This window comes from Rhinolophus ferrumequinum, chromosome 12 (genome assembly GCF_004115265.2).
Source record: "Rhinolophus ferrumequinum isolate MPI-CBG mRhiFer1 chromosome 12, mRhiFer1_v1.p, whole genome shotgun sequence".
NCBI classification, from domain to species: Eukaryota; Metazoa; Chordata; class Mammalia; order Chiroptera; family Rhinolophidae; genus Rhinolophus; species Rhinolophus ferrumequinum.
In genome coordinates, this window is record NC_046295.1 from 2,889,095 (window position 1) to 2,902,895 (window position 13,801).

Genomic DNA, 13,801 nt, shown 5'->3' on the forward strand with positions numbered 1-13,801 from the left:
GATAATAAATCTCGCCTCATTATTAGCAATAAATTAGCATAAATAGCAATAAATTATTTTCATGCATGGATATAGGAAATAATGGAGTAAGGGGAGATAATCCCATCTATTCTACTCAGATACATCTCCAGTAGTTTACATGTAATATCTAATAGTTACCAGATTTGCAGTATATTTATGCTTCAGTCAGTTGTGTGCTAATAATACTTGTAATGAAAAGTCAGTCCAGAGGAAAACTTTTTTCTTTTTTTTAGCTATTATTTTTTAAATTGTATTGGGGAATATTGGGGAACAGTGTGTTTCTCCAGGGTTCATCAGCTCCAAGTTGTCGTCCTTCAATCTAGTTGTGGAGGGCGCAGCTCAGCTCCAAATCCAGTTGCCGTTTTCAATCTTCAGTTGCAGGGGGCACAGCCCACCATCCCATGTGGGAATTGAACTGGCAACCTTGTTGTTGAGAACTCGTGCTCTAACTCACTAACCCACTGAGCCATCAGGCTGCCCCACTGGAAGCTCAGCGGCAGCTTATTATCTTCAATCTAGTTGTGCAGGGCGCAGCTCACTGGCCCATGCAGGAATCGAACCGGCAATCCTGTTGTTCAGAGCTTGTGCTCTAACCATCTGAGTCATCTGGCCACCCCTAGAGGGAAACTTTTAAACTTAGTATTTTATAGTTACAGGGAGTTTAATAAATTAATTTATGTACATATTTTGTTACAAAGAAATGCGACAGAATGATCAATAAAAGGTTTTTAAGCATAAACACTGATTACATCAGAGGGAAAAAATGATAAGAAAGTGGAGTTGAAGTACCAGTTCTTAAAATAAATGCTGTAATGTTTCTTATTGTAAAACAGCAACTGTGGGTATGCAGATTCCACTAGATACATTTACAATGATATATATATATATATATATAATATATATATATATATACACACACACACATATATATATGTATATATATATATGTCTCATTGTATTTTAAGATGCCAGTTTTTACAGTGCACTGCAATCCTTGCAACTGTTTAAACATAAATGATGAAAATTTTTAGATGTCAGTATAAAAATGTCCAAGGGAGCCCATCAGTTTTCAAAAATTTTTTTAGCAGTCAGTAGTGGGAACAAACCAAGGTTGAAGACCACTGGCCTAAAGCATTCATTAGCTCTCAAGGGGGATGATAGCAGTCACTGTGGAGCACATTGGAATTTCGAGTTGTCACAGTGATTGAGGGTCTTACCTGTCATTTGGTTAATTAGGGGCCTAGGAAGCTAGACATCCTGCAATGTACAACAAAGAATATAATCGCCGCTTCCCATAACTTTTCTGAAGTCCCACTGGACTAGTCCACTGCAAATATAAATAAGTAGAAATTTAATACAGAATAATCAAGTGTTTATAAAAGGAGTAAGGAGTTTATAAAAAAAAAAATAAGCCCAGGAATTTTAGGAGAGGGCCATTTTAGTGGGCAATTTTAAAATGAAATAAGTAAATTCACTTATTTTCATGATTTGCAAATTCTTTTGGCTATATTTCATGTATAATTAAGTTATCTGCTAGTAAAGACAGTTTTATTTTTCCCCATCTAATCCTTACAACTTTAAAATATTTCTTATTACACTGATATGCACTGTCTTTAAAAGTGATCAGAAAACACCCAGGTCTCATTCTTGATCTCTGGGAGGAAGCTTTCTGTAATTGACCATTACAAGTGGTGTTAATTATAGATATTTTATAGTTATTCTTTATCAGTTTAAAAAGATTATTTTTTTTCTAGTTTGCTATGAATTTTCAATTAAGAATGGTGTTGATTAGATATGACATGAAAAGCAGAAATGATAAAAGAAAAAAATTGATAAATTGGACTTCATTAAAATAAAAATTTCAAAAAACCATCAAGAAAATGAAAAGATAAGCCACACGTGGGGAGAAAATATTTGTAAACCATATTTCTGAGAAAGGACTTTTATCTAAGCTATAATTCTTACAACTCAGTAAGAAGAAAACAAATTTTTCAGTAAAATAATGAGCAAAAAAGATTTGAGTAGACATTTCTGCAAAGAAATTGTATGAATGGCTAATAAGCACCTGAAAAGAGGCTTAACCTCATTAGTCATTAGGGAAATGCAAATTTAAAACCGTGGTGTATACCATTTCCACCCACTTAAATGGCTGTCATCAAAAAGGCAGACTAGTGTTGGTGGCTGTAGGACAACGGAGACCTGTAGGTACTGCTGATGGGAATGGAAAGGGGTGCGGCCACTGTGGAAAACAGTGGCAATTCTTTCTTTTAAATTCAAGTTAAATAGCAATTTACAGCATGACCAAGCAATTCTGCTCTTAGGTGTCTACCTGAGGGACAAATGAAAACATTTATCTAAGACTTCATGGATGAACCTGAAAAATATTTTGCTGTGTGTAGGAAAGACACAAAAGGCCATATACAGTCACGTGCCACTTAACAACTGGAATAGTTCTGAGAAATGCCGCATTAGGCGATTTTGATGTGTGAACAACATAGAGTGCACTTACACACACCGATGGTAGGTGGTACCGCTTATTTCTGTAATTGTGTGTGCTGTACTTTTATAGGCCTGGCTGAGCAGTAGGGCTGCTTACACCAGCAGCACCGCACAGGGCTGGTGTGTTGTGCTAAGACGGAGTTTTCAGCTCCATTGTAATCTTATAGGGGCAGCGTGTGGCTCATTGTTGAGCCGAACATCCTTATGCGGCGCATGACTATTACATGAGTTTATTTATGTGAAAATCCAGAAAAGGCAAAGTTATAGGGAAATATATTAGTGGTTGCCTGGGGCTAGAGGTGGGAACAGAGAGTGGACTGCAAGTGGGTATGAGGATCTTTTTGTGATAATGGAAATATTCTAAAATTGGATTGTACAACTGTCAATTTACTAAAAATTGAATTGCATACTTAAAATGACGGCATTTTATTTTATGTAAATTACACTTCAATGAAGATGTTAAAGAATGTTTGAATTTTATCAACTGCTTTTTCTACACCTGAAAATTTATATGATTTTCACTTTTATTCAATTTTATAAATTAGAAAAATTTAATATTAAACCATTCTCAAATCTTGGACTAAATGTAACTTGGTCCTGATATATTTTATTTATGTTACTAGTAGGTATGATTTACTAATATTTTGTTTAGGTGTTTTTGAGACTAGGTTTATGAGAAAGATTTTGGCCTGTCATGTTTTTTCTCATAATGTTCTTATCAAATTTTTGTTTTGCTGTTCTCCATGTAAGTGTAGGATTAATGTTAAATTTTTTTTCATTATATATTTGGAAAAATTTTTTGTTGGAGCCATATTAACATGCAGTTTTTTTTGTAGGAAAAGTTTTTAATTACATATTTCTTCAATATGTATTTGTGTTTTCATATTTTCTGTTTGTCAGTTTTAATAAGTTCTAGGAATTTTTCCATTTCATGTACCTTTTTAAATTTAATAATATACTCTTGTTTAAATGTCTGTAATGCCTTTAATATTATTCCTTCTTTTCATTCTTGATATTGGGATTTGTGCCTTCTCTGATTTTCCATGACCATTAATGCTAAAAGGTTCAGCATTTGTTTTTTTTCCAAAGAACCGACTTGTTTGATTTTTCTGTTTTGCTAATTTGTTTTCTATTTAAAAAGAAACATTGCTTCTATTTTTACTATTGTTTTTCTTCTACTTTGGGATTAATTTTTTCCTATTTCTGGATAGGGATATCCAATAAGGATATTTGCTTGCTTGCTTGCTTTATTGGTTACTGTGTGGGGTCTGTTAAAATCCACTGGGATTGTAGATGTGTCAGCTTTTTTTTTTTTTTTTTTTTTTTTTTTTTTTTTTTTTTTTTGGTTCTGTCAGTTTTTGCTTTATATATTTTGGTGCTGTCTTATTTTATGCATTCCAATTTTGAATGCTTAGGACTTTTTCAGTGAATCATTATATTTATTATTATAAAATGACTCTCTAGCTTTAGTGATGCTTCTGGCCTTAGGTCTCTTTTGTCAGATATTAAGATGATTGACAAGGTTCCTTTTGGTTAGTGTTTGCATGTTTTTTTACCCTTTTATTTTAACCATTCTGTACCCTTATATTTTAAGGTATGTCTCTCGTAAGCATTATACAATGATTTTAAATTCTACTCATAATCTTACGCCTGCAGAATTCCCTGTAGTGTGTTTTTCATTGTAGGCCTGCTAGTGACAAATTTGGTGAGTGTGTGTGTGTGTGTGTGTGTGTGTGTATGTGTGTGTGTAAAATGTCTATTTCACCATCATTTTTGAAGGATGGGTTTGCTTAGTCTAGAATTCCAGATTGGCAGTTATTTTCTTTCTCCACTTTAAAAATAGCGTCTATTTTCTGTTGAGAAGTCAGCTTAATGTCTTAATTGTTTTTTGGCAGCTTCTAAGATTTTCTTTCTGAGTTGGTTTTTAGCATTTGGTCTTGGTATGATTTTCTTTGTGTTTATCCTGTTTTATATTTAACCTTCAGAGGTCTTGACTGAAAGCCTGGGATATTCGTCTTTGGTAAGCCCTGAGGTCCAATTTCGTCTCCCATTTCTATGAGATTGTTTAGAAACTTATATTTGCTTTGAAGCCCTTGTATATCGGCTGGCTGGCTTAGTAGTTCTCCACTGCCTTTACATGTTTCATCCAGTGTTTCCTGGAAGAATTGGTCTACTAATACGCTATGCTATAAAAGCTGGCAATGAAATTCCATGCAAGTTTTTTTTTTTTTTTTTTTTTTTAAGATGAGCAGTATTACAGAGTTATTATTACTGATGGCACTGATTCTCTAAAGAAGGATACTATTGACGATGCCAGCCAGGAGAAGCTTAATTGCTGAAGTGATGTCCCTGAGGAGACAGAAGGGATAGAATCTAGTGCATAAGGGGACAGTTGGCCTCCATTGTGAATTAGTCCATCTGTAGTAACAGGAGGGTAGGCAGAGTAGGTGGGTTCAAATCCTGGTAGTTTTGGTGGTGCGCATGGGTGGAATTCCTTTCCTGAATGCTTTCGTTTTCTTAGTAAGTTGGCATCAGGATTGGTAGGAAGTTTTGAGGTTTGAGGGGAGAGGGAAGTTACAAAGTGGTCTGTAGATGAATAGGAGAGCAGATGGAGTAGGGAAATACAGTAGGATTGCCAGGCAACATAAGGGCTCACCTGAAGTGAGCAGCCATGGACTGAGAGGATTTACAATATAAAAAGTACATCTTAACTTTTTAAAAAGTGAATTTAAAAAGTAAAAGGAATGAGAAATACTTGGCCTTGAATAAAACTTTGGATACTTTTAAATAAAAAATTTGTGATCACAGAAGGAACAGCGGTGAAACTACATTTTTAGGTTCTGAATGTTTGAAATTGCAGGTAATGTTTCCAAGGTGAAAACAAAAAGGATATTAAAAATAATCTAAAGTAGTCTCAAGGGCACAATACAAACGTTTAACATAACACGAAGAAAGGTAACTATTTCTAAAATAAACCTTAAATCCCAAAGAAGTCCCATACCGATGTGTGCATAAAGTTGCACTCAGCAACCAGAGTCCGCCTTCCAAACCTCTCTGCAGGGACGGGTGGGCATTGAACTCACTGCATGTGTCGAGACCAAGCCCTGAGTCCCGTTAGCTCCTGGTCTGGCTTCCAGGAGCCTACTCTCTAATCTGAGTGGTTGCAAAGCATGCTGTGTGGTCGCGGAGTCAGAATATTGGCGAATGCTCCCATCACAGCACTGGTTGTTGGTGTGTGGGAGGGCACCCTGCCATTCCAGGGGCTCCTTCAGGACTGCTCATCCCTGCTCCTTCAGGTCTGTCTCCTCTTCATCACTTTGGCTCCTCACATCTATTCCCCTCCCCCATATTGTACTACATTTAGCTGCTTTTACTAACCCATATGTATTAGCCAACATACCCTAAACAACATTTTATTTTCTCAATTTAAAATTATATTCTCATTGTTAAATGGCAGTGAGTTGAACCATTATTTCTTTTAACACATACACCTTACTAGTTCAGAAATTTTTGGCCTTAATATTTTTACCATACTAAATTTTAATTCTTTATGAAAAAAGTAATTATGATAACGTATATCAGGTATCCAAAAACATTTAACGACTAACATTGAATACCTGCAGCCTAACTTAAGCAGTACAGTATTATAAATAAGATTGAAGTCCTCTGTGCCCATTGCCTGTCACATCTCTCTCCCTTCCCCCAGGTCACCACCAGTTGAATTTGGTACTTAATCATTTTCATGCATGTTTTACATCCCTAAATAGCATTCTTGTGTAAAAACTTATGTAAATGGTTATTATACTGTGTTCTTTCTGTAATTATATATAAGTGTATATAATTATGTCCTTCACTTTTATACTTACCCATATTTGTATTCTTAATTCCTTCATTTACATGCTACACATATAACATTCCATTGTATAATATCTTCCAGTTTTATTAATAACCCTTTTGATCCATATTTAGGTTATTTCCAAGTTTTTGCTATTTCATATATGTTGCATTGTTCTTGTTCGTATATCCTTGGACATATGTTTAAGAGACTTTCTAGGATATATATATATGGCTTTCTAGGACATATATATTTATAGAACGGATGGGTTGTAGGGTTTGTGCTTTTTCAACTACCGTTCTCACTTCCACAGGAAAAGTGTGGGCTCAGATTATCCTAGTTTCAGGTGGTAATTGATTAATTTATAATGGAGTAATGATTAATGATTAGTCATGACTACTTTATAATGGACTAATAAGAGATTAAGTAGCTGAGTGTGTACCTTCTCTGGTGTAATTTTACATCATTTTCTATTTGTTTGTTTGGTTAAATGGGACCTACCTTCTCAGATAGTTTAATAATGTCTTTGTTGAGCCACACAGAGTAAATGATTCCTTAAATAGTTTTTTGTGTTTATTTTTCTCTATTCCAAAGTTACAATTCCATGATAAACTCGTAATTATGAAGTTGACAGTTCATGCTTTTAAGCCAGTGATTCTCAAATGTGATCTGCAGTCACCAAGGCAGGCATCTGTGAAATGATTTTCACAGCAGTAAGGCGTGACTTGCCGTTTTCACTGGGTTGACGTTTGCACTGATGGGGCAAAAGCAGTTGTGGGCAAAATTGCCAACATCTTTGCAAGAACCAAGGGAGTGGCATCAGTCTGCAGTTATTTATGTTAATCAACATGAATGGGTTTATTTGTATTATTAAATGAATAAATATTTAAATGTTCGTAGTTTTAGTTTCTAATAGAGTAACTATTAACACATATAATCTAAACAAAGTCTCCTACTGTTAAGAGTTTCATCGGGTCCTGAGACCACCCCATTTGAGAACCACTACTTTAAGCACATGGTAGATGTGAGAACAATATGTTATTCTTCCTGATGCTGGTCTTTGAGAAGGAAAATGTAGGTAGTATAATTTCTTAAACAGATAAATTCAGTCACTTTTCATGTTATATATGAATTTTGAATACAATTTCAATTTATTATGTTAAAATTTTGTTTATAACCAGATTTATAAATAAATACTTTGCAGGTGCTGACCTTAAGGAAAGAGTCAAAATGAATCCCAGTGAGGTTGGTCCTTTTGTCTCCAAAATAAGAGCAGTGATTAATGAAATGGGTAAGCACAATTAAATTCACCTTTTAACACACTGAAGATAATGTTAAATGTCAGATTTAAAAAGTTACACATTGTTTTTATACGTAAAATTTGGCCAAAATACTTACATAACTAGATAATTATGATCTATAGTTGGTTGTTGTAAAATAGGTGTAATATATTTGATTTGAAAATTTGTGAAAAATATTTTATAACTAAAGAGGCCTCCTATGTACGATTGCATGGCATATGAAGATAGTTACTAGAAAACAAAGAATAATTTGGCATAAGTTTTTAACTGAAAGTATATCTGTTAAGTAATTGCATACACAAACATTTAGAGATTTGGGATTTTTTTGTTTCTTACATAAATAGGATAGTACTATTTCCTTAGAATTATCGATTTGTATGTAATATTTCTATCAGTACACATCAATCTACTTTATCATTAATACTTTTTAATATATTGCTGAATAGTAATCCACAGCATAGTTTTATCCAAAAATTTAAATTATTTCTTCTTTTTAAAATGTTTTCTGTATTACTGAAATTTTTGTTGTTGTTGTTATTTATAAACAAGTAGTGAATATCTGTGTACCAAGTCTTTCAGAACATTAGTATGTGTATTTATAGGATGGATTCCTAAACATGGAATTACAGTTCTAAGTGTCATCCGTTCATTTTACATTTTAATGAATCCTACCAGATTATCTTCCCAGAAGATTATAATAATTTATATTCCATCACTCATTTTTCTAGAGCAGTTGCAGTTCACACCAAAATTGAGGATAAGGTATAAAGGTTTCTCTTGTCCTTCTGTCCCCACACGTGCTCAGCCTCCCCCACTATCACCACCCCACCAGGGCGGTGCATTTGTTAACAGTTGATGACCCTACAGTGACACGTCATCATCACCCAGAGTCCATAGTGTACAGTGGGGTTCACTCTTGGTGTTAGATATTGTATGGGTTTGAATAAATGTAAAATGACTTGTAGCATCATCATAGTGTCATACAGAGTATTTTAACTACCCTGAAAATCCTCTGCGCTGGGCCTCGTCATCCTCTCTCCCCTCTCTGGCTACTTTTTAGTGTCCCCGTAATTTTACATTAATAGAATGTCATGTAGTTGGTTGGAATCATACATTTTGTAGCCTTTTCCAATTGGCTTCTTTCACTTAATAACATGCGTTAACATTTTCTTCATGTCCTTCATGCCTTGATACCTATTTTTTTGCGCCGAACAATAGTCCCTTATTTGGATGTACCATCATTTATTTATCTATTCACTTACTAAAGGATGTCCTGGTTGTTTCCAGGTATTAGCAGTTATGAATAAAGTTGCTGTAAACATCTGTGTGTAGTTTTGTGTGTGGATGTAGTTTTCACTTCCTTTGGGTAAATAGCAAGGAGCACAGTGGCTGGATCATATGGTAAGAATCTGTTTAGTTTTGTGAAACCTGCCTGCCCCCCCAGCGGACGTACCATCTGCATCCCCCCAGTAATAGTGAGACTCACTGTCACTCCACATCCTTGTCAGCATTTGGCGGTGCCAGTGCTCCCGATTTTGGCCACTCTAATAAGTGTCGTAGTGGGGTCTCGTTTTCATTTGTATTTCCCTGATGTCATATGACATTGAGCATTTTTTCATACGCTTATTTTGCCATCTATATGTTCTTTGGTGAGGTATCTGTTATGGCCTTTGGCCTAGTTTTTAATTGAGTTGCTTGTTTTCTTACTGTTGAGTTTTAAAGAGTTCTTTGTATATTTTCGATCATAGTCCTTTATCACATGTGTCTTTTGCAAGTATTTTTTCCTCAGTCTGTGGCTTGTCTTTTTACTTTCTTCACTTTGTCTTTTGCAGAGCAGTTTTTTCATTTTAATGAAGTCCAGTATATCCATTATTTCTTTCCTGGATTGTGCCTTTTATGTTGTACATTAGTTCCTCCCTTGTTTGCAGTTTCTCTTTTTGTGATTTCAGTTACCTGTGCTCAACCAGGGTCTAAAAATATTAAATGGAAAACTCCAGAAATGAGCAATTCATAAATTTTAAATTGCACTATTCTGAGTAGAGGGATGAAATCTTGTACTGTCCCACTCCTTCCCACCTGGGACGTGAATCATCCCTTTGTCCAGTGTACCATGCTGTATAGGCCATCTGCCTGTTAGTCACATAGTGTCAGTCTCGGTGATGTCATGCTATGACAGTGCTTGTTTTCAGGTGACCCTTAGAGTAGCCTAACACTCAGTTGCTATGTCATTCACCTCACTGCATCTTATCATGTAGGAATTGATTGTATCATCACATCATCATCATAAGAAGAGGGGGTACAGAACAAAAGACATTTTGAGAGAGAGACCACATTCACATAACTTTTATTATAGTATATTGTCAAAATTGTTTTATTATTTTTTATGTTATTCTCTTACTGTGTAACTTATAAATTAACCTTTATCATAGGTATGTATGTATAGAAAAATCATAGTATATATAGGGTTTGGTACTTATTTGCGGTTTCAGACATCTCCTGAAAATACTGTGAAAATCTCTATGTGAATAAATGTGAAATGTGAATAATTTTTGTCTCCAGAGTCTGGTGTAGGCATGTAACCACTAAAGAAATTGAATCAGTAGTTAAAAGTTTTTGTGTGTTTTTTTTTTTTTTTAGTGAAAGCACCAGGCCCAGTTTTCACCTGTTAAGTGATTTACATTTCAGGTGCTTTACCTCTCTAGCCTATAAGCAACAGATCATTACCATCTTATCCAAACTCTTCTGCAGAGCATTAGAGTGAGAGTTCCTTCCTAAACTCATTATTTCAGACTAGTGTAACTTTCATATTTAAACATGACAAAAACAATGAAAACATAAATAAGAGGAGCCAGTCTTGCTTGTGAATATAGATGAAATCCAGTAGGTTTTAAAAAAAGACCAAATTGGATTTTCCCAGGAAATATAAGAGGAAGGGTGAGGTTTCCATTTGAAAATATTATACGTATTTAATTCACTAGCCAATTAAAAGCAATTGTATGTTTTTCTCAATAGATTAATAAAAACAATTTAAGAGATGTCAAATCTATTCATAGAAAAAGCTCAAGGCAAACTAGGAAGAGAAGGGAACTTCCCTGAATGGTATCTGTTTCTTAGTAGTAAAACGTAAATACTTTTACATAGTCTCCTAAAATAAGGGAAAAGACAGGAGGCCCACTATCACCACTCTGTTCAACATTGTTCTGAAAGTCCTGGCTTGTGTGGAAAGGCAGAAATAGAAATAATGATTGAAAAATAAGAAATGTGGTATGATTGTCTCCACTGAAAATCTAAGAGGATCAACAAATGATCAGAAATAATGAGTGTCTTAAGATAGCTGAATATAAGATCCATACTATTTAAAAATAATCAGTTGCCCATCTTTATACCAGCAACAGACAGAAGGTATCAATCAAAAAACATACCATTTACAGTAGGAACAAAATTGGATTTAGAAATATATGCAAGCTATATGAAAAAATTATGAAATTTTATTTTAAGACATTAAAAAAGAATTAAATGGAGACATTTTCTTCTTGAATAGGAAGATACAATATCAAAAAGATGATTCTTACAAATGATTCAGTGTACAGATGTTACCGTGCTAAGGTCCGGCTGCCTCTGGCTTGCAGAAGTTAAAAATCGAGACATGTGGTTGGTGGAAACGAAAGCAGGCTTATTCAAAATGTTGGCATTCTGGAAGGATGACAACTCTTGTCCAAAGGCCATTCCCCCCGACCCCCTTCCTCATCCCTCGTTTCCAGAACAGGCAGATGGTTTTATAGGTGCACAAGAAGAACAAAGGAAAGGGGGAGTTGGTTAGGTAGGTCCTGAAGGCTCACATCACTCCCTGGGGTGCGGTCTGTTTTAAGATAACATCAAGGCCTGAGGCTTTATGTGTATTCGGGTGTCTGGGTGCCTGAGAATTAAGAAATTGCCCTTTCCAGGATTTTGTTAATTAAATGGATTAAGGAGGTAGGGAAAGCCTTGAGAAAGGGAATAAAACAGAGTTCTCAAGTCAATTAGGGGAGAAACAGAGGAAAATAGCTGAATATCAGGGTAGATCAAACTGCCAAGTGGCTAGATAGTGAGCTATGTGGTGAGCAAAACCGCAAGGGAGCTAAGTCTAACCATGTTATTGATTTACCGAATGTCACCCTTACACAGATTCAGTGTAATTACACTTAAATTTCATTGTTAATTTTGTAAGGAACTTGAGGATAACAAGGCCCTGAAATAGCCAGGTGTGCCTAAAGGAGAAGAAAACGAGGGGCCTTGCCTTAGCACTCAAGACTTATCTTAAAGATAAGGAAATCAAGATGGTATATCTTAGCTTTTGGATAGACAGATGGACCAGTAGAGTGGAATACAGAACCCCAAATAGACCCATACAAGCAGGGCAAGTGATACAGGAAAAAGGATGCATTGCAGATCGCTGGGGACAGCAAAGACTTGTCTATATTTTTGAAGTTAAACTTTTATGATCTTGATAGATTAAAAAATTTCTTAAATACAAACTACAACACTTGAAAGCTTGAAAAATGCCACCAGTTTAAATTTAAGAACATTTGTTCACCAGAAGACACTGTAAAGAAAGTAGATAGAAAAGCCACAAATTCATAGAAAATACTTGAAACACAGCTGCCAAAGATTCATGTTTATGCACATGCATACATGAACAAACACATGCAATCATACATGCAGCCTGGAAGTCAGTAAGACAACAGAACAGAAAAACACGTTTCATACTAGAGGAAGGAGGCTGAGAAGCTGCTTGGCCTCTTCAGTAATCATAGAAATGCAAATGAAGACCACAGTGGGGTGATAGCGTGTTTCCCCGAATATAAGACCGGGTCTTATATTAATTTTTGCTCCATTAGAGCTTATTTTCAGGGGATGTCTTATTTTTTTCATGCACAACAATCTATATTTATTCAGTTATGTACAGTCATGTCATCTTCTGGAACATTCTCATAACGTACTAAATGCGTCTGTCTGGCTGAGATCTTAATTGGGGCTTATTTTCGGGGTAGGTCTTATTTTTGGGGAACACAGTACTTTACATCTCCCAGCTTAGCCAGTAACTCTTAGGGCTGACATCACGCACAGTTAATGGGAAGGGGATCAGCAGGAAATGCCATATACTTCTTTTGGGAGTAGAAGTTGGTGTAACTATTTAGAACAACAATTCTGTGTGGTTGTACAGAGTTGAATATCCACATTCCGCAAGACTCAGTAGTTCCCTTTTTTAGGGGTGACATTAAGGCTGTTTTTGCTAGACCCACAGTAAGAACCATATCTAGAGTTTGGCCCAATAAACACACAGGGGTGGGTGGGTATTTTTGTGTCTGCTCGCTCGTGGGCTGTGAAAGCATTCACAAGTCAGATAGAAATATAGAAGATTTATTAAAGGAAGAGGAGGGTCGGCTGGGCAGTCTGCTGGAAACTACTGCAAACTACTGCACCGAGTATTTGTTTGGTCTCAAGTTTTATATTTTCCTACAGTTGGGGGTGGGAGGAGGTATGGTGAAGCTGGTTATCACAAACTTTGCATCCGTCATGTAGATTTAAGTTGGAACCAGGAGTGGATCCCACACAGATGCAAAACCTCTCCCAAGTCACAGGGTCAGCACTGGGCTGAAGTAAATAGAAACATTGAAACTGGTCTGCATAGTAAATGTATAGGAAGCAGAATCTTTAAGAGGCAAAGAAAAGAAAGCTTTCAAAACGTCCCAAGTTTAATTACATTTATTAATTTGAATTATGCCAGAGATCCAAATCTCAAAAATAGAAGATTTAGTGCCACCATTACAAACCCCTGTCTTAACAGGTATCAAAGTTTCATGAAATAATAACCTTTCTTTGTGGACTGCTTTTTGATACCATCTGTTTTAAAAAAATTCAGATTTTGACCTTTTAATGGATGGACTGCAACTTGGAGTTTGAAACTACACTATTCTTTAGGCATTTTGCAACCTGTCCTAAGGAAACTTATACCAGGATATAAGAAAAAGACTGTTTATAGGTAGTAGCAATATTGTTAATAGTCAAAAGCTGAAAACCAAATTTCAATTGACAGGAGAAAGGATAAAAGTTTTGAATATATTTGTAGAGTTGGACTGTAACAGCATTGGAAATAAATAACTTA

At 35.5% G+C, this 13,801-nt stretch overlaps 1 protein-coding gene across 4 annotated transcripts in view; it reads left to right on the forward strand.

Moving 5' to 3' along the window:
* The window catches only part of AUH (AU RNA binding methylglutaconyl-CoA hydratase), a 156,302-nt gene that overhangs the window by 40,213 nt on the left and 102,288 nt on the right, over window positions 1-13,801 (forward strand). For all 4 annotated transcript variants that reach the window (XM_033123439.1, XM_033123437.1, XM_033123438.1 and 1 more), the window contains one exon: window positions 7,560-7,646. In XM_033123439.1, coding sequence (XP_032979330.1) covers window positions 7,560-7,646 — 87 coding nt within the window. The remainder of the gene's footprint in view (window positions 1-7,559; window positions 7,647-13,801) is intronic.